The sequence below is a fragment of the Squalius cephalus genome, assembly GCF_949319135.1.
Source record: "Squalius cephalus genome assembly, chromosome: 3".
Classification (NCBI taxonomy): Eukaryota; Metazoa; Chordata; class Actinopteri; order Cypriniformes; family Leuciscidae; genus Squalius; species Squalius cephalus.
Genome location: NC_137124.1, coordinates 32,578,644 through 32,600,718, shown reverse-complemented (window position 1 = coordinate 32,600,718; position 22,075 = coordinate 32,578,644). Strand labels below are relative to the sequence as shown.

Genomic DNA, 22,075 nt, shown 5'->3' with positions numbered 1-22,075 from the left:
TAAGCTACAGAAGTAGATGTTACATTGAATAAAATATCTCGCTCTCTTGTTACAAGTCTCATACGACTCTTTCCATATGTTTCTCTTGAATTTCCCATCCACCTCCATCTTCCTCTCTCTTCTCATCATTTCCTTTCTATTTTGTCCCCAGGACCAATTTGTCTGCCGTAAGAGAATTCCCTGAGTTCGGAGGAGTCAGTGTAGAAGGCTTTGGCAGTGGGGGGTGGGTGGGTTTGGGGGGGAGGGCCAGGAAGGGCCACCTCCAAATAAGTTCCATTAATCACCCAACACACTCTAATGTAACTAATATTTTACAATTAGAGGAGACAAGACGGAGCTCCGAGCCATCTATCTCTCTTATACCACATGATCATCGATTCATAAGACCCTGCCTGAGAGCTGAGCAAATACACACACGCACACACACTCTTGTTAAGTTGCACGTGTATGTGTGTGAGACTGTATGTGCTCGCCGATGATGAGCATTATGACACGGTGTGTATCCAGACGCCCAGAGAGCTCTCGAATGGTGACAGATGACTGTTGTCTGCGTGCGTGTAAATGAGAGAGGAAGAGTGCGCAAAAATGTGTAAAAATGTGAAAAGCCTGTCAAAGAACGTCTGATAAGATTGATTACAGATTGACTGCAGATTGAAAATGGAAATAGAGTGCAATTCTCTCTGCAGACAATGCGTTTCTCTCTCAGATATCATTTAGTTGCCCTTAATGACAAGATATGCTACTGTATAAACAGGCTATAATCCATGTGACTGACTCAGTGGCAGGACAAAAATATAAGGTCTGAATGTTAAAATGTCTGCCACAAGCTCTCACATCATTTCAATCAAGATTTACTGATGTAATATCCATTTCTTGATTGTAATCTATTATATGTCATGTGTTGGTATTCAAAGATCACAGTGTTCAGCCTCCATCAGAAGCATTGTTGCTATAAGTTGGTTTATAGCGCCACCTGGTGGTGTGAATAAATAATTGCGTTTGCTATAGTATGCAGCCTGCATGCAGGCCAAATGAAAGCCAGCTGAACAAATGAGAGAGAAGAGAGGTTCAAGCGCAGGTCACCATCTGCCCAGCTACAAGTGCTGGCACACAGCAACCCAGCCGCGCAGCCTTCTTAAACACATCAGCTACATACACACACTCACACACATATGACACCAGAGACAGAGTGACACTAACGCGCTGAAATACCTTTTACAATACGTAAATGTACGCACACAAACACAAACGTGTATATCCTTATTAATTATCGATATATCTTATACAAATAAATATCATCTTGATAACTTAGTATGGTGACTAAAAGATTACCATACTCACACTCCAAATGCATACTTCATTGATACATGAATTAAATAAAAAAAATGAAACAAGCCAACTGTAAGCTGATTCGCTACAACTGAGTGCTGTGAAACCAGCCTAAACCAGCCAAGACCATCAAACAAGAGGGAGAAACAGTATGATCTAAAAGAATCAAATGGTCAATGCAGGGGTATTGTAAGTATTTTTGAGGTAACACTTTAGAATAATGCTCAATTCGTCAACATTAATGCATCAGATGTCATTAACTAACATCGAAAATGGACTTTTCCCAGCATTTATTAATTTAGGTTAATGTTCATTTATTCATAAGACATTCCTAATACATGAACTAATGTTAAATATTATTGTCTATAATTAGTTCATGATGTCTACCGCATTAACAAATGGTTAGTATACAACTAATGTTGTAACGGGTAACACTTTAGTTTCCTTGTTATATGTACTTAATAAAAGTAAATGATGAATCATTACATGCAACTAACTAAACCAAACCCAAACCCAATAGTAAGTGCATGTTGTTAATTAATATTACTCATTACTTAAATGTATAACTACACTGTAGCAACAACCGGTTACACTTTATTTTAAGGTGTCCGCGTTACAGTGTAAGTATACATTTAAGTACTGAGTACTAATCAACTACATGCACTTACTTTAGAGTTAGGGTTAGGATTGGGATTTGATTTAGGGTTAGTTGCGTGTAATTATGCATCATTTATAGTTATTACTACACTAACTACATGTGTGTAAAAAGGACACTGTAAAATAAAGTGTTACCCAAAACTCAAACAATGTTACTCATTTTTTAAAGACTATCATTAATAAGATAATGCATTAAACCTAATCCTTGACTATCTATTCATCCATCCATCTATCTTAAAGAAATAGCTTGACTTTCGTCAATTTCTTCACTCAACAGCTCCAGACAAGCTAGACACAAGGAGGGGGTTCAGGAAAATGAAACGGTTATTTTTTCAGGATGTGAGTTTTATTAGGTCCAGGCCTTTCTCCATCTGGTCTAGTGTATCTGATCCGTTTAAAAATTAGTCAGGCGTTGACCTCAGACACCTCCCCTCACCGGGTCTTGACGGCAGGTTAACACAAATATGGATCCCATCAGACTAAAGGGTATCAGGTTTCCCTCCACTGAGACCCCGCTAACCCACAGGAAAAGGTTAAGAAAAACATGAAATACGGAACTATAATGGGAAAATGTTCTCTCAGTCTGCGGTGTGTGAATGTGCGTGTGAGAATGGTTTTCATGTGTTTAGAGAGCAGTGTCTTATCTCTCTGAGGTATTGACACAACAGGCCTCTGTGCCAAAGGGTGTCAGTTTATCGCTTGTCACTGGCCTACGTTGAGAGTGTGTGATGGGGCAAATCCATCTCTGAAAGAGGGCTGGAGAGAGGGAACGTCCTTGAGAGGTATATCCTTTGCTTATATGTGACCATGGGCCACAAAACCAGTCAAAAGTCGCACAGGTATATTTGTGGCAATACATTGCATGGGTCAAAATGATCAACTTTTCTTTTATGCCAAAAATAATTTGGATATTAAAGCTACACTGTGTAATTTTTTAAGTCGATTCTTAGCAAAAAAACACTTTGTTCTTTCAAAATGATATGTGCTCATTAATGTGTAATTACTTCTACCAAATAATCAAGTATTCTCGTAAGCGTAGAATCTGCCATTTAGAATACATACGAGCGAGCCGCTCGAATGGCGGCAGCCATGTTGCGCCTCCATCTTGAAAGTACATTAGCCAAAGAGGGACATACCTGGAAATTCAAGCTTCGCCTTTTTACACTCAGTGGCACCGTGACGGATGCGAGGGGGAGATTACTCGCGACTGCCGGCAGATTTGAAATAATACGGCCACTGTAGGAGTTAAAACGCCCTCGGAATGGGAGGGGCTAGAAACTAATATTCAGTTGGTAGTAATAAACAATTTCACCGCTAGATGGGAGAAAATCCTACATAGTGTAGCTTTAAGTAAAGATCATGTTCCATGAAGATATTTTGTAAATTGCCTACTGTAAATATATTAAAAAAATATATTTTTTTGAGTGGATGCAGCAAAAGCGCAAACATAAATGGACAACTTTAAAGGCAATTTTCTCAATGTTTCGATTTGTTTGCACCCTCAGATTCCAGATTTTCAAATAGTTGTATCTCGGCCAAATATTGTCCTATCCTAACAAACCATACATCAATGGGAAGCTTATTTATTCAGCTATGTATACATAATTAAAAACAAAAAAAATGACCCTTGTGACTGGTTTTGTGGTCCAGGGTCACATATGTGTTTCTCTGATACAATTAATGACATCAGAGAAACAGCAGACATATCTGCTTATTCTACTTGGATCAGATCTTAGAAAGTCAAAAAAGGTAATTTAGGCTAATTTATGCCACAGCGCTGAATTGTATGTTTACATGGACTACAGAATGTATTGTCTTGACTGAAAAAAGTTAGAAAAGGCAAAGAGAAAATTAAAAAAAGAGGATGAGCATCAATTGGCACACTAGTTTCCAGCTCTCTCAGGTTTGGGGAATTAACACGGCTATAGCCCTAGGGTAGAGAGCCACAGTTAGCAGGAACACAGCCGGTAATGCGAGCTGTCATAATCCGCACTGCTCCCGAGTCAGACACACACACACACACACACACACACACGCAAAGGCCTGTAGCCCTGCAGCTAACACCATGTACTACGCTTAACATGGGAGTCAGGGGTGCAGAGAAACAGGAAGACAGAGAAATGTATCATTTCTGCTGTCTATCGTACAAGTCCTCAGCTCACACGTGCGCTGAAATGTTGCCATGTGTGTATCTCTGCAATTCTATTTGAGAGAGAGTTGGGTTTAAAATGATTTAGTTAAATCTCAATCATATAACTGTAACCGATAAAAGTCCTCTATGCTTATTGTATTTTGTCTTTCCAGTAAAAACTTAAAAAAAATGTTTAATCAAAAAGCAACATTATAGAAGATATCTTAGTCACTAAAAATATCTTCAGTGTATTTTGTGCATTTGTCTCGCCATGCTGGTAGATTTTTCCACTCACAATTATATACTGTATATATACATGAACATCAAAATGGAAATACATACATCGATAAGATTTCTTAAATGTTTCATATGCTCACCAAGACTGCAATTATTTGATCAAAAATACAAAACAGTAATATTGTGAATTAGTAATAAAAAACGATAATAATAAAAAAAACAATTGTTGTCTATTTAAAAAATATTTTAAAATGCAATTTATTCCTGTGATGGAAAAAGCTTCAGTTTTTTGTTCAGAATCATTACTCTCTTTACAGTCTTCAGTGTCACATGATCCTTCAGAAATCATTCTAATATGTTACATTTGCTGCTAACGAAAAATCTTTTATGCTCATTTCTTGTGCTGCTTTATATTTTGTGTAAAATGTGATACTTGATGAATAGAATATTCAAAAGAAAAGCATTTATTTGAAACAGAAATCTTTTGTAACATTATATCAAAGTATAATATAAAGTAAAAGTATACATTTCTTAAAAAAAAAAAAAAACTTTACTAGTGTGTGGTACCTTAACATTTATTGCACCCTTTCCTCACACAACGTTTTGCAAGTTCAAAGTTAAAATTGCAAATATGTAGTACAAAAAAACAAAAAAAAACAAAGCTCAGTTGTTCACACTGGTGTTTCATAGTTTGAATACATTTTATTTCTCATTATAAGTACAGTTCAGTAGTTACAAAACAAAGCATCTGCCATGAAGATACAGCAACCAAATGAAAATCATACAGTCCACAAGACAGCTCAGAGGTGTGGAATGCTCATATATTAGTCCAGAATGACAGAGAGAGAGAGAGAGAGAGAGAGAGAGAGAGAGAGAGAGAGAGAGAGAGAGAGAGAGAGAGAGAGAGAGAGAGAGAGAGAGAGAGAGAGAGAGAGAGAGAGATGCTCAGTTATACTACACAGAGGAGGGAGCCAGAAGTGTGCTCATCTATAACCAGTGTATATAGGGATTGGTCAATACATTTCCTATCACTGACCCTCCCTGTCATAAGTCCTTTACCTTACCGTACTTGCCTGTACTAGTTTACTGAAACTAGTTCACTAAACAGCTTCACTTTGAGACTTTTTTTATTTTATTTATTTATTTATTTATTTAATTGTAGCATTTACAATAAGACATAACCTTGGTTGGAAACTATAAAAACAAATTCAATTTTCAGAGATGTGTTTTTTTTTGTTTTGTTTTTTTTGTGGGTTTTTTTTTTTATTTTGCAAAGAGGACAACTAAAGAATATATCTGAAGAGACTGGACTCGAACGCATCAGTCTACACACAATGACTTCAATGAAGTTCATTGAATTGATTCTCAAAGCAACATAGATGACCATCATAAGATGAAATAGTTTGAACTACACAGACCAAATCAGCAGAGTTCACAAAAGATTAGAGAGAATATCAGTCCACAACGTCAAGGGACGCACAAACACGCACGCACACACGCACCTTCATTTTCCATTAGCGATCTGCGTACTGTATAGACTGGATTTTCATTTACTATCACAGTGCAAAATACTTCAGGGGGGAAACCTCAGTTTGAATCTGCTTGCATGAGGCATGGGTATATATACTGTATGGATTTATACGCTTGCAGCAACAGAAGAAGATTGTCAATCTTTCTTTTTTTTTCCTGTTCTTTTAATGTTATTGGTATTTTACAAAGGTGAAAGGCAAAAATTACAGTACTAGAGAAGAAAACTCCAATCTAATACCTACACTCTAAAACAGCTAGGCTTTGTAAATGCAACAACGTATGACTGTATCTATGGCTAGACAATACTTGTTTCTTTTTTCTTTTCTTTTTCTTTAATAATTGAATACATCAAACCATTTCAGTAGTCAGTAACACTTTGCAACACTGATTGGTGGCAGTATATTACAAACACAATCTCATAACCAGAGTACTTGAAGTGAGCAAGACTGAGATCAAAGCATGTAGGGTTAGGGGCCGCGTTTCTGTTTGATTTCTGCAGGCTGCGCGTTCGCAGTCTCCTTGGCTCGTGCCGTTTCATCAGACACGCTCGATGTAAACTAGTTCTTCCGTCACCTCGGCTGGTTTTTTGTCTCGAGTGCTACAGCGTCCTCTTTCTCAGGAGTTCAGCTCTGAACGTCTCACAAACACACCAGGAGAACAAATCGTGAAATCACGGAGCCAGTTCTCAAAGAAAAAGGCGTAGCTTCCCTTTTTAAACGCAGTGTTCCCATTTCCTGAATGCACTGGATTGTCATTCTTCTGCTTTGACGTCCAGGCACTGACTGCCAAGAGTGTGCTGAGTTTTTGACAAGGATGTGCTTGGTCTCCAAACGTGTAGTGAGTTGGTCCAAACGTCCAGAGGAACGGTTTAGGAAGCCTCAGACAAATAACACTGGTGAAGGTTCGGTGGGCAGTGAGAAACACTGACAGAGAGAGGGAGACAGAGAGAGAGAGAGAGACAGAGACAGAGAGAGAGAGAGAGAGAGAGAGAGAGAGAGAGAGGGGGAAGTCTGTACGGTTTCTCACTCTCTCATTCTGAGACTGGCAACTCTCCACCATCTTGGTTCAAGGAATGTGTTGCTCTGAGGGACAAGCACTTCAACGTTTCCTCACTAGGTCAAAGTCAAAAAAGCAATTAAAAACACAGAAAGTATTTATCAGCTACACAAGGGAGGATTCAAGACACATAAAACACAGGAAGCAAAAAATTGTTGTTTTTTTTTTTCCCTCACTGTTTCCAGCTCACTAAACATCAACAGATCTTCTTCCCTCCATCCAGCGAGAACGCTCGTGTAGGAAACCATCTGAGCTGTCCAATTTATTAGTCTTTTTTTTTTCTTTTCTCTCTTGAAGTCTTTTACGTTAAATAATGCTTTTGATAAGATAATGTCCTTCATTGTCACAATCCTCGTCCTCTTTTTCCGTCGCCTGCTCTTGGCCGCTCAGTCCAGTAGGGGGAGGTGATGTTAGTTTCTGATTAGTCCTGCATCTCTGTGTCAGTTAGGCTATGTTCAGGGGTAAGAGCAGGACCAAACCTTCGGGACGCCTCTTCCTCCGCCCACAGATGAACTACGGTTAAGAGAACAAACGCAGATTAACACCACGGCCTGTGTCCTTCCTCTCTCTCTCTCAAATGCATACAACTTTTGACAGACCATCATTAACAGAAGAAAAGAAAGAGAGTCTAATCAAACCATATTATTATGTTTGTTGTCATTTATTTTAAATTGGCATCTCAGATTTTGGTAACACTTCAAGGACATGAAATTCAAAGAACTATTTTTAGCCTGTGATAATGACTATGACCAATAATGACTAAAACATGTTTTATAAGAATTCAACTGACTTAAGTGTTACCAAAATGTACATCCTTTGATTTCCTTGACTAAAAAAAAATGTTTTGAACAATAATGAATAAAAGAAAAACAGTTGACTTTTGATCACTTAATTATGATTTTCAAAGCAGTTATTATGAGACAATTTTTTTATTTTATTTAGGGTACATTTGGAAAGAAATGAACGACCACTGTAATGCCTGTGTGTGTTTGTGTGTGTGCTTAAATGTTGACTATTAACCTCTCCATTCAGATTCCGTTAACCTCTAATGGCGCTAAAGAAAACGCATCTTGTGAATCGTAAGATAAAATATTAGATATGGGAGGAGGACAATTTGAACACTTTCAGACTTCTTCCAGCTCTAATATAAAGATATTATATAAATATATAAAGTCTTCTAATATAAAGACAATAACTCTGTGAACATTGCACTTGTGCAATTACTGCTGAAGTTTGAATCCGGCGAAAATGCTTACTGCTTTTTTTCCCTATTTATGTGCTATCGCCGTTTGAACTAAATAATATAAATGTTGTTTAATTCCCTCTACAGCCTCTAAGAAAATTATTTGGCAATAAAATCTACAGAGTGCATTTCCGAGTCATGTTCTTTTCAAGTGCCTCTATGAAAATGACAAAATGAAATTAAAACATGCATTTATTTGAGTGTGCTCTCGCAAGAAATGTTATGGAAATGAAACAAGGAGTCAGTTCCCCGCTAATAATGGAATAAAACATCGTCATTTAGATTTGCCAAAGAGCAATAACGCTGACGCCCACTCGCTTTGCATTACGCGCACATCTCAGATGTGCTCTTCTTTAACAGACACACTTTCCACTCAGATGTCAGGCGCTTCTGAAATTGCTTATATAGATTAAGAAATAAAATTAACCACTTTTGTGTTCTCAGATTGAAATTATTCTTATGCAAATAAAAAAAGAATCAATAATCGCACATCTTTTTAAAAAAAAAACACAAATGCCACTGCTCTACTTATATATGAAAGTACACTGTACAAAAAATGTATGATCAATAAGTTATGACAACATGTGTTTTTACATTGCTTTAACTCATAAAAAAAGTTAAGCAATTTTCAACTAGTAAGTTATATAAGATGCAAAAAAAATAATTTAATTTAATTTGAAATTACTTAAACATCCAAGTTGGTTGTACTTAAAAATTTTAAGTAGCAACTTGTGTCCAATAATACAGGGTACCAAGAGAGTAGTATTCGACTGGTCATGTGATTAATGAGTCTTAATATCATGTGTAGCCTACATCAAAGAAACTTAAAATAAATACCAAGGATAAGCAAAAGCAAAACCACTGATTTCTTTCAACCGTTCAGGCTGAAGGGTGCAGTGCACACTTTGTCCAAGAGATGGCAGTATAAGCCCCCGAATTAGCTTTCCGCCCAACTTCATGTTGAAAATAAGATCTTGTTACTCAATGTCAATTTCCTTTAACCTGCTGATATTTCATGTTAATCTACAGATAAAGTGTTTGATATTTATCAAATCTGAAGTGATTGGCAGCGTTTTGTACGACTATACTGTGGTCGCGGCTCTACAGCTGTCTGCTGGCATTTTTTTGTTGTGCGTCCATGAGGAAATTAAGATAATCATAACCATAATGATAATAAATTATGTTCTCAGGTTTTAAAAACGCCTGGTCTCCCAGGGGCCAGTGCTCTTGGTGACTTCCTCTTAAAGAAAGTTCTGGTAATGAGTTACAGATTCCGCCCCATATTTGATTTTCACTCTTCATTAACTAAGCCACCTGGAATGTTATTATTTAAGGACGCCATTTCTTTTCCCCAAACAACTGCCACTGCGATCTGGAGACTAGCACACCAACTTTACGATCCTAGCAACTTTTTCCTCCTCCTGTTCTGATCAATTTTGAAGCCTCCCTGTCTGCACGTGGAGTGATTGCTTAATTATTTCGCCACCCTAGAAATATTTATCATACTCTGGCCTGTCATATTACATTGTCATCAGTCTATTTTCTCAAGTGTCTTTGTTTGTGCTTGCCCAAACATTGGTTTTAAATAATTAGTCATTAAGTCAATACAAATAAAAAAGAAAAGCTAAATTAATTTTACATCATCAACAGGAGAACTTTAAATGGTAATGAAAACGACAATGTTGAAATGTCAAAATGACAAAAAGAAAATGTGGCGCCCTCTACTGCTCAAACATGATAATACACTCTCACTGTGAGACAAGAGAGGGCCCTGGAAAGTAATACAAGACATATGGTAAGAGGACACATAGCTCCAGGATCCATCTTATGTTAATACAAGTGTCATGCTTAACAGAATGGCTAAATGAAAAGGCAGACAGAACAATAGCACAGCACAAGGCTGGAAGCAAGCTCAGTTAACAAGGGCCAGCACACTTGGGGAAAAGCGGGGCTGTCTGAGTCAAAGTCCTGACATTTCCTAACTGCTTCTTATTATTCCCGGACCACAGAGTTAAGGCGAAGAGCGCTCCCATCTAAAACACAGGGCCGCTTTATACCCTGACCTCCCTCAGGTATTCTATTTTTACCATGAAATCTACTTAGTGAATATTTGTGTTTCAAAGGCCTGCTCGTTTTAGGTTTCCTGAGAACAGGGGTCATTTAATTGGAGGAAAATGCGAGGATATGAATTTCAGAACTTTTGAATACATGTTTAAACAATCAGATAAGGCAGAACATGCATTATGGAAAGGAATCGGGAACATTTATTTTGCACATGGCCTCTGACTGATATTTTTTACCACATTATGTAACTACTAAGTGCTTAGTCTAATATCCTCTGTTTACAGGAAAACTTCAGTTCAGCTGTTTTTGGTAGTCTAAAAGTCTCTGTTTTTCGATATGAATGAAGTCTAGATGTAAGTGATGTGGTTCACCATCATCTCCTGCTGAACACAAACACAACACACACCGCACATTCTGCCATGGAGGGTGGCTTTGTTCTCTCCCAGGCATCCGGTGCTGCTGGAAAAGAGTTGTTTTTGGCAAAGGTAGACCTCATTGTACAGCCCAGTATTTATAAATATGTAAATACGAGTCAGCGTGCGAATACACACACACACACACGCAAACACACATATAAGCGGGCCGAACGCAAGGAAGTGCACCCAAATCATATTTTTAGAAGGTTTTAATGAATACAGGATGTTTATGAATACCATTTGTAGGGATTCACAAAGACTAGAAGAATCCTCGCACACCACCCCCTTCTATCCCCTCAAAGCGTAAAAGAAACCCAATGTTTCTAGAGGAAACGGCAGAATTGTACGTTTGGTCCTTGTGTGGGTTCAGATTGCCTTTAGATAAGTATACGGAGGAGCACGAAGCAGCAGGCGACCTCGTGCATGTGGCACACTTGAAAAAGTCCTCTGCTTTTTTCAAGTTAAAATGCACCGCGAGGAAAGGACGACTGTGAAGGTAAAACAAACAGCGAGTTTGTTACTCCGCCGAATGACTAGGCAGCAAATAAACCTGCCTCAGATGATGGAGAATGACACAAAAACTGTTTGTCTTGCACATCTTAACCAGAATAAGAGCAACTACCACACACCAACCAGACTCTGACTACGTCAAGAAAAGAAAACGGAGAATGTGGATGTGTCTTGCTCTCTGACTCAGTCTATTTCTGGGGCAGAGATTCTCACACTGATACTACCTCCACTGAGCAATTTAAAGCCAAACACTGATGTTGCAATCTGTCTTCTGTGCCTGATAGCGCTTTTCTCCCTCTCTAACCCAAATTACTTTCTTTTCATATCTAATTATATTTGCTAATGATCTTATAAGGGGATAATGGAATGTGCTTGATCTATTACCTTTTTTTGCAATACATAAATACAATACAAATGGCTATGCAGCACTTTGAAATTTTCCATCATCCATTTCAAGCAAAGCCAATGGAGGATATTTAAACAATATCTACAATTTTACCACCACTGCAACACAAATCTCTTCGCTCGTTCCAAGCTACTAACAGGGGACACGAACGCGGTGCAGTGGATCAATTTGTCCGACCACACTGACAAACAAAATGTTCTTTTCATGGCTGTTCACTCGAATGCTCATTCACTCGCAGGTTGTGAGGGGCGACCCTCAGGCCACGACCTCCGTCCCGGCACGTGAGGCATTGAGTGCGGACAAACACCGCTAAATAAATGAAAAGACGCTTTATGAACAGATACAGCCGTTTTTAACCAGCATCCACACACATCTCAAAGTTTCATACGGACTCCGGACGATCTTTCAATCTCTCCGGAGGTCATCTATCCGTTTCTGTGCACTGTTGTTATGAATATTCCCGTCGGCCAAGCCCCGCCCTGGTCTAAGCCTCTCCCAATTCTTCCCTCAGTCTTTTTCCCACAGGCCCGGCGATGGCCAATGCATGACAGCCGCACTAAACCCCCCGCATTAATGGAAGGAAATGGCATTCGATCTCCATTTGATCTCGTAATCATTTCTGCTGAAATGATAATTAGTGTCCTCACAATCCTCTGACTGTGAGAGAACAGTGTAAAATAAAACAGAGCTCTCGCAGAAATGACGCTTCACTCAACAACCGTTATACGCTTTTCTCGTACGTATATTTACGTATCCCTCCCAATCGCGCACATACACGGGCCTCGTCCGCTGGCGACTGCTGTCTGTGATTCTTTTCAACTGACATAATCCTGATTGATTCGTTCAGCAGATAAAAACTCAGTCCACTTGTGCCCTTTACTGCTGGAACATAATACGGCTCTTTATTCTGCAACAATGTAACATAATGGCGTCGGAATGTGAGGAGGAAAAAAACGTTAGGGCTGCGTCTTAAATGACTGTGACACTCTGCGGTTCAGGCTCAAGCTGTGGTCTAATGTAAAAGAGAGAAAGGAGGAAGAATGAGGGAGAGGTGAAGGGAGGGCGAGGGAGAAAAGAGAAAAATCATTAAGCGCAGATTACCAGAGTGCCCCACTAACAAGGTCGAGGCAGGGCTGCTGGTAAAAGTTGTCATTGTCTGTTTCTCTTAAATGCGTATGCTTCACATTTCCCTCTGATGAGATTTGGGTTGCGTTGTTTTAAATTCTTCGCTTCGTGTTTGCTCCCCCCTTTATGCGTTTTTTTTTTTTTTTTTTTTTTAATAAAAGAATCTTTTGTTTGACAACAGGAAGACATGAGGTCATTTTTTGTTCATCAGGACGAGAAGAATGAATCATGCTTTTTACTTTGCAGTGCAAATATAAATAAATAGGCCAAGGCCAAACACACACACACAGACACGCAAAAACACACACACACAGACATGCCAAAACACACACGGTTTGTGTGCCATTAAATAATAAAAAAATAACACAAAATAATTATAATAATAATTTAAAATAATAATAAAATAAAATAATCAACATAAAATTAAATCTTGGCTACAAAATTGCACTACAGGGAGGTCAAATTAAAATGAATTCAAAGGAATTCATATGATTGTAATTTAATTAGAAAAGTAAAGTTTGTCAAGACAAGTCTTGAAAACATTTTTTAAAGGTTTTAAAAGCCTTGACGATTTAAAGGCCTTACAGACAGAGACAATCTTATGAAAAATAATAATTTAATTAAATATTATATTAACAAGCATATAACATATACAATTATAAATATGTAAAAAAAATAAAAATAATCAAACTTAACTTTAGAACAGGGTGTAAAAAAACTTACATTGCTAATGTTTATAATTTTTTGAATAACAATTCAGTAAATTCCTCTTCCTCTAGTTTAATTTCAATTCCTGTGGGGTGTGGCTAATTCAATTACAAACCACACTCATGAATTCAAAGGCAGCCAATTCTTCAATTCGGAATTTTTGCACGGCCCAGACATACACATGAATGTGAAGTTTTGCCTTTGTTGCAACTGCTTCCTACATGGCGTACACAAAAACAATGAGTACCAGGAAACAAACAGAGCACTTTATGTGCTCTAAGAAAATGTGACAAAACTTAAGCTCATCACAAAGGAGACCAACAGACGCAGCCTCATTCATAAACATTCAGTGTCTGAGATGTTCCAGTAGGATCGTGTTCAGCAGGCCTCTCTCTCTCACTCTCTCTCTCTCACTCTCTCTCTCTGTCTCGTGTATGTGTTGTATTAATTGTGAGCCCTAATCTAGAAGAGTCGAGGGTCCCTGGAGCAAGCGGCGCTATTATTCGCGCAAGCATTGCGCACCACACCGCTCTCGCTTACTAATTTCGTTCGGTGTTGCACCGCTCAGTTGAGGGAACGCACCGCCGAACGCTGCATCTGAGTCAGTCAGACAGCTCCAGACGAGGTCCCTTTACACTGCCACGCTGTCAGTCACTTTATATGTTGTGAAAAAGAGAGAATGAAAAGAGAAAGCGAGAGAGAGAGAGGATGTAGAAACAGAAACAAGTCCTTTTATCCTGCTCGGCGGGACCTGTCAGTGCCACCTTCTCTCTGGTTTCCCAGCAGTCCCAACACAGCAGCTATCAGAGGGAACCTGACATCCACACACCGCGTTTTCCAGGGGGGAAGGAAATCATGAGAGCGGTCCCACACAAGCGAGCAGCTAGTACATACTCTCCTCAGATCAAGCAACAGTCTCTCGTAAGAGAAGAAAAGAGAGAGAGATTTGGATGTTTTAAGTGGGAATGTAGGCTGACAGGCTTTTGCTGCTTGTGACATGTGATAGAAACTGGGTTTGCATCTCCCTGTGTTCATTTTGGAGTTTGGACAGAGATGAGAGAGCGAGAGTGTGTCGCAACTTAAGCGCTGATAGTTCTGTCTTAACAGCTCTTTATTCTCGCACACACGTCGCAGTTGTGACTCCAGGCACCTCCGGAGTCACTTCTATTTTTCTCCACATTTGCAGGCCTTTTTTTTTTCTTTGTTTTTGGATGAAAAAAGAGGAAGGAAACGGTTCCTAATCCATACGTGGCACACACACACACACACATCCACGCGTGCGCGCACATTACATGGATTGCAGTGGAGGAAAATCACAAGCACCTGGCTGGGTTTTTTTTTTTTTTTTTTTCAATATGATTTTGCCTGCTTCCCCACTGGTCTCTGATGATTCAACAGTTCCTGCTCTAACATCTGCTACTTACTCTTACTGGGTCTCAATTAAGACAGCAGTATTTATGAATCTGCTCTTATTTACATTTCTATTTTTCTGCATATGTGCGTGAACGCTGGCCAAAACAGCCCCTCTACCCCACACACCACGCAGATGTTTCTTCAGCGAGGCCAAGAGGTGAACGCTCGGTTTGAGAACAGCGACGACGCGAGAGTGCGGGCTAAACAGAGAGAGAGATTTAGGACCACAAGATTTGCAGCTTTACTGTCACACAGATGAGAGCTCCTACTCTCAGGTGATTGTAATATATGGGAGTTTGGTTGAGGGATTGTGGGATTGGTGAAAGCCAGTTCCCCTGTAAAAGAGAGGTGGTTGGTGTTGGGAAAAAAACTACATTTGTTTATGTGTGTGTGTGTGTGTGTGTGTGTGTGAGAGAGAGAGGGATGTATAAGAATGTGTGAAGCAAGGGATTGTTTTAATTAACTACAATCCTTTTTCCCCTTCTTTTTTTAGTTTTTAAGTGTTTGTGTTTGCTTTCAAGTCAATGTGTTTTTAATTAAACCATCATGTTCCATATCATGTTCAAGATGTTTATTTTCAAGTCATATATATTCTAGAGTATGAGTGGGCCCAAATAATACATACATACAACCGTTCAAAAGTTTGGGGTCGGTAATATTTTTTTATGTTTTTGAAAGAAGTTTCTTATGCTCACCAAGGCTGCATTTACTTGATCAAAAATACTGTAAAAATGTAAATCTATCTAAGATATTAATTCATTTAACTTCTATTTGAATATATTTTAATATGTAATTTATACCTCTGATGGCAAAGCTGTATTTTTCAGCATCATTACTCCAGTCTTCAGAGTCACATGATCCTTCAGAAATCATTCTAATATGCTGATTTTCTGCTCAAGAAACATTTTTTTAATGTTATTGATGGAAATAGTTGTACTGCTTAATATTTTTGTAGAAAAAAATATTTATTTTTCACGATTCTTTGATGGATATAAAGAACAACATTTATTTGAAATATAATTTTTTTTTGCAAATACTGTCTTTACTGTCACTTTTGATCAACTTAACGCATCCTTGCTGAATGAATAAATGATGGATGGATGGATGGATATTGAATGAAAACCCCAAACATTTGAACGGTAGTGTATGTGCTTGTGGAACATTTTATTTCAAAAGCTTAGGCATTAATAAGGAGTCGGTAATTCTCTTGTGTGAAGACTTTCCACTAGATGTTTGCTCTCATTCAGACCCACTGACGGCAGGTGCAGTTGCTTACAGTCACCGTTCCAATTCAACCCAAAGGTGTTCAATGAGATTTAAGCTCTGTGCAAGCGAATCAAGTTCTTTCACACTGACTCTTCCCCAAAGGGAGTCTGTTTGTCAGAGGACATTGCATGGCTGTATCCTGGATTTTATGCACCTGCTAGTAATGAGTGTAGCTGAAACAGCCAAACATGCTAATCTGAAGGGTGTGTCCACATACTTTTGGCCATGACAAAGTACTACATACAACTACTACACAAAATATAAAGATTTGTATGAATAGTGACAGTTGCACACATGTAGTATGACCATAGGAATACTAACTATAAATGACTGCAAGGTACTATAGTGTATGGTGATTAACTCATTAAACTAGCATCTGTGATGATGCCTCGGACTCTGAACTCTGCTTTGGTAATACTTACTAGAGTAACTAGAGTGTACTTGATTGAAGAGCAATATTACTGTTAAACAATATACACACCTCACAAAGGGTAATAGTGAGAAGCGTCACTGTGTTGGTTTCAATGGACCACTCATGTCTTTAATAAACAGTAATGCGTTTCCCTCACACACAAGTGTCTAATCATGCCAACCTAATGATGCCATTGGAAGAAACAGAGATGAGTGACATCAGAATGACATAAAAAAGCCTGTTATTATTTCATCTAATAGTTAGATGATCATGGGCATGCAATGCGAAAATACACCTGAGATCATTAAACACAGAATATGAGAGTATCAAGATCCAGGGTTATGTGCGCACCAGAAACGGAGCCTTTGTTTACCTTTTATTTATTTACAAGCACAAGTAAAGCGCTGTTGAATATGAAATGTCAAACTATTTACGTGCAGTGTAAGCACTTAAGGCAAGGCTTTTTATTTTTTGACAACCTGTAAACAACAGAAGATCTAACATTCTCTGTAAAGACCAAAAATGAGCTGGCAGATATGAAAGCATTTATCCATGGAAACAAGAGTATGCCTATTTGCAGACAATAGTGGGGGGAAACAACAGTGCTTTCGCTTCTCGAAATCCACTTCACACTCTTAAAGACCTCTTCGGTTTCGATATGGCAATTTTATCAATTACAAATGCTTTTTAGTCTATTTTAACCTAAATAGCTGCTTCCATGGGCAGTCAAGGAACAGTAAGTCTCTCAAATGTGTTATTAATAATTCATCAGAGAATGCCGTTTATGAAGTTCGGGAGGCAGGTCTAATAAGCATGGACAGCATCTAATACGCCATGTGCTGGACAAAGCGCTTTTGAGAATCATTACTTTGTGTGCTTGTCTAATTGAGACTTCATAAATTACCCAGTAGGCCTCGGCTCGCTGCAGATCGCTCCCTGCCTTTCGCTGGAACGATGCACTGCATGTTTTCTCGAGAGCCACATCATATTTGCGTGCACATAAAGGCAGGCACATGAAACCAGTAATGCCAAATATGTAAATAATAATACAAATAAAAGCGTATCAAGTAAAATAAGCCAAAGCGGCAAGCGAATAAAGGTCCTTTCTGTTTAAAATGTCAGTACAATCGCAACAATTATCCGCTTTTCCTCACTTTTCTCTGCTCTCATTGTTTTTGGCAGGCAGATCCATAACATTCTTTTTGTTCCACTTTGGTCTCCTCCTTTTTCCCAAGCCTGAGAAACTTCAGACATGAGAACCCTTAGCCGCCTCTAATATAAAACCAGAGAAATTTACCTAGGATTATAAGTCATTGACAAATAACCTTGCTGATAGATGCGAACTAGATTTTGTTCAAAGCACACTGACAGCCTCAAAAGAGATTAGTGGAGTTCTTATCAGGTCAGGGGTGTCACGGGGGAAATGTGTTTAAAGTCACATTGATTTATTGAAAGATTTTCCAATAAGAAGACTTCTCTCGACTCTCAGACGTGTGTGTGTGAGTGTGTGTGTGTGTGTGTGTGTGTGTGTGTGAGAGAGAGAGAGAGAGAGAGAGGGACTCTAGCAGTGATTGTGAACTATACTTGACTACAAAGGGGGGGAAAAAACGTTAAAAACAACTGCAAGACTAACACACAGACCCCAAATAAACACAAGAGATCTTTGATGGCTGGGTAAAACTACACTGTTTCCTTTCCCTTTCCCATCGTCTACTGTGTGCTATTCCTCCAGACGTAATAGCAATAGATGACCGATATACACATGAATGTTCACACGCACCCACACACACACACACACACACTGACAAGAAAGCATAATAAGATCCTTTGTTCCTGCAGGCATTCATTTGACACTATTACCTTCTTAAGAGTAATTATGAATCTTTTCAGAAAGCTGGATTGTGGGAACCGTTGGGTTTGGCCCCGGATCCACCCACCAGCAGCGAATGGATGAGAGAGAAAACTAAGAGTATCACTCCGCACTCCTGTCAGAGAAATGTCATTACCCCTGTATCTCTCTCCCAGTCTCGCAGTCTTTCACGATCCCGTCCTCTTCCCCCCTCCCAAACAACCCTGCTCTCTCTCTCTCTCTCTCTCTTTCTCTCTCGTTCTCTCACACTCCTGCTGCTTCGTTTGATCTCTGAGGTCCACTGGAACCCTGGAAAGCTATTCCAGCATTTGCGGTCCGTCAGAGTCCTGTGGAGAACCTTCTGGATGTGTTGGTGTGTCCAGGCTGTAACCCTTCCTGCTGACATGGCTCTCCACCACACAATCTGTCAGAGACTTCACCTTAACAGCACACCACAAGCTCGGATAATGAACGATGCCTCCCCAAATCGACAGCCTTACAATTCTGTACCATAATTATGTCTGTATTGTATGGTGCCTTTTATAAGACTCATGATCTTTGAGTAGATTGTCAGAGCTGTTTTTTTTTTTTTTTTTTCTCTTATATATGTTTTTCTCTCTCTCCTAGAAAATCAACTATTATCATCACCATCATCATCATCATCATCATCATCATCATCAACATAAGTTATCCATTGTTTTTGCATCTACACTATGAATATATTAAATATCATGGGATAGTGTGACAGTGTGACAGGGATAGTGTAGTCCACAGCATGTTCATGTTTACATTCCATTAAAAAGTAAAAACGTAAATGTTAATAAACAGGTCACAGCCAGCTTATGATATTTAACACTCCTGGGCTTTAGATTATTATTATTATTTTTTTTTTGTTATTATTATTATTTTTATTTCTTCAATTACTACTACTACTACTACTACTACTACTACTACTAATAATAATAATAATAATAATAATAATAATAATAATGAATTCTCCATTAGTTTTGTATCTACTAGGAATACATACAGTACATATCTGTGACAAATTAATCCACAATATGTTTATAAATGGTTAAGACATAAATGTTACAGTAGGTTACAAACAGTTCACTGCACTCCTAGGCTTTTTTTTTTTTTTTTTTTTTTTGTGGACCCACTTTATATTAGGTGTCTTTATGTACTAACATTAAAATTAATCCTTTACAATGCACTTATTGTGCACATACATGTTTTTACATTGTACTTACAGTATATTAAAAAATATCTGCATATAATATTATGTAATTCATTTCTGTAAATACATTTATAATTACAATGTTGACCTATCCTCACACCTTAACCCACCCCTAAACTTAACCTTACCACCAAACCTGTCCCTAACCTTACCCATATCCGACCTCAGTAGCACCACAATTGTTTTGCAAATCAATATGGACAAAATAAGTACATTGTCTTTTTTAATGTAAGTACATAGTAGTTTAGAATACCTAATATTAAGTGGGAGCATTTTTGTTAGTACTACTACTTCTACAAATAATAATAATACTATTGAGTTCTCCATTAGTTTTGCATCTACTAGGAATATGTAAAATATCATGGGATAGTGTGACAATCCATTTTTATAAATGTTAAATACATAAACATTATAACAGGTCACTGCCAGCTTATGATATTTAACACTCCTGGGCTTCAGATAACACACTGATAAACAGAGCAAGGAACCTGAGAAGTCTTGAGAACTCAGACACAAGTGTTTGTTTGTGTCTTTATCAAGTCCGAAATCAAAGCTTTGCCCCAGTTATGTGTCGACCCATGGTATAAACTCACGCTTTACTGTACATCATCACCTGATCTATAGTCACAGTCAGGACTCGCTGTCTCTGCTCTAATAGCTATTCTCAAAGGTACTGTAGGGGTCGGCAACAGGAGCCGGATAATATTTTTATGTTATCAGTAACACTCCCACGTTTGTTTTCGCAGCCACTCAATGGCCAGAGCACGGGATGACAGGAAATGACAGCATTTGTTCTGATTTCGGCCCCCCTCCACTTCCACAATGCAAGACCAAAGAACGTGGGAGGACCCACAATGCACAATGATCTCTTGTTCAGATTGAAATGCTTTGTGCATTCATCTATAACTGCCCAACATGCAAAGATAACCAGCCAGTCCGGTGATCAATAAATAAATAGCAGACGGCATAAAAAAAGAAAGACAGAAAGGGAGGAAATAATGACACAAATGCAGACAGAGAGATGGAGGGTTCTTTGACTACTGTTTGTCTTGTTTTAATAGTGGAAAATCGAGAGGAACAAGAGGGACAAAAACGCTTAAGGCGCTTTTCATGAATATGTTACTTTCATGTCCCTTTACTTTTATTCTTTTAAAGTATTACAGGCACAAAAAACATGTTTTTTGATGTGAGAAATACTATTATTTCTATTATTTTACTATTACTTTAAGTTATTATTTAACATAAAAGTAAGAAAGCTATAAATCTGTAATCTTGTCCTTTTTGAAATGGCAATTTTGTCCTGTGGCAGAATTTGACCTCATTTTCAGTTAAAATGATACAACAACAATGTCATAATTGTATCTATCAGTGTAGTCATTATACTCGCCTTTGTTAATTTCATTCATCCAATGCTCTTAACCAAGTTAATAATAATAATAATAATAATATATATTTTAAATAATAATTATATATTAATTCCCCTGTGATAAGTATCCCATTAACTACATTTGGTTGCATTTTCTTCTATTACATTTTAATGCTTATTTAATGCTAATAGAAAAAAATGCATATCCCAAATTTTAGTAACATAAAATATAACCCTTACATGAAATGACTAGAAAAGATCAATAAAACGGCTCATATAATATTTAGTGAAATTAAAGTTAAGAGAAATAGCTAAATAAATAAATAAATAAATAAATAAAACTTTCAAGGCGGATTTTGTATAATGAAAGTGCTTAAACAATAATTCTGATATTGCTACATGCATGCTGTGTTTATAGATTACATTTATACCAAATTAATTCTCACCCTAATTTAAATGCAAACTAAATTAAGAACTAAATAATTAAAGAAACTAAATGAATAAACAATATCCATCATATATGTCACAATGGATATTGAATCATTTTTACCCTTTGTATAATTGTGTTACAGTAAGAACAACAATTATAACAATTATAATTTGCACACAAGACATAATATAATATGCAATATAATATTACTATTCTGTAAGCTCTCAGACCAGAGCTAGTCATTTATTGTCAGTCAATAAATGCAGTGGTAGCTGACATAAGGTCTATGATCAGATGCTGGACATCATCCTCTCATGTTAGCTTTGTAGCAGAGATCTTAAGAGCAAACGCAAGAGTGTAAGGAGTGAATGTTAGAGCTTATAAAGTGGAGTGATGGAAAGAAAGGTTCATGGTGGGGTTATCACACTCCGGCAGCACTGGGAGCGACGTGGCTGTTTGTGGGTCTCCACGCACACACAAGCGCAGCAGAAATGACACTAGCGTATAGCTGTGTATCACAGAGCAAACAGCAGCACTTTACCTCAAAGTCTGCCAGCCTAGAGAGCGGATCAAAGACGGTGTTTGGGTGAAACCATATCGACAGAGTGTCAAGCACAACGGGTTGAGAGGAGGGGCACTCTCTGTCTTTCTTTTCTCTCTCTACCAGCCTCTATTTCTCCACAAAGAGCC

General features: G+C 38.1%; 1 protein-coding gene across 11 annotated transcripts in view; it reads right to left on the bottom strand.

Moving 5' to 3' along the window:
• Window positions 1-22,075, bottom strand: part of znf536 (zinc finger protein 536) — a 319,313-nt gene that overhangs the window by 12,703 nt on the left and 284,535 nt on the right. For 3 of the 11 annotated variants that reach the window (XM_079866043.1, XM_079866034.1, XM_079866035.1), the window contains one exon: window positions 5,037-7,453. The exons of the other annotated variants lie outside the window; for them this stretch is intronic. In XM_079866043.1, coding sequence (XP_079722169.1) covers window positions 7,396-7,453 — 58 coding nt within the window. In that variant the 3' untranslated portion in view covers window positions 5,037-7,395. Of the gene's footprint in view, window positions 1-5,036; window positions 7,454-22,075 lie in introns of those variants that run through there. 11 annotated transcript variants of the gene reach the window in all.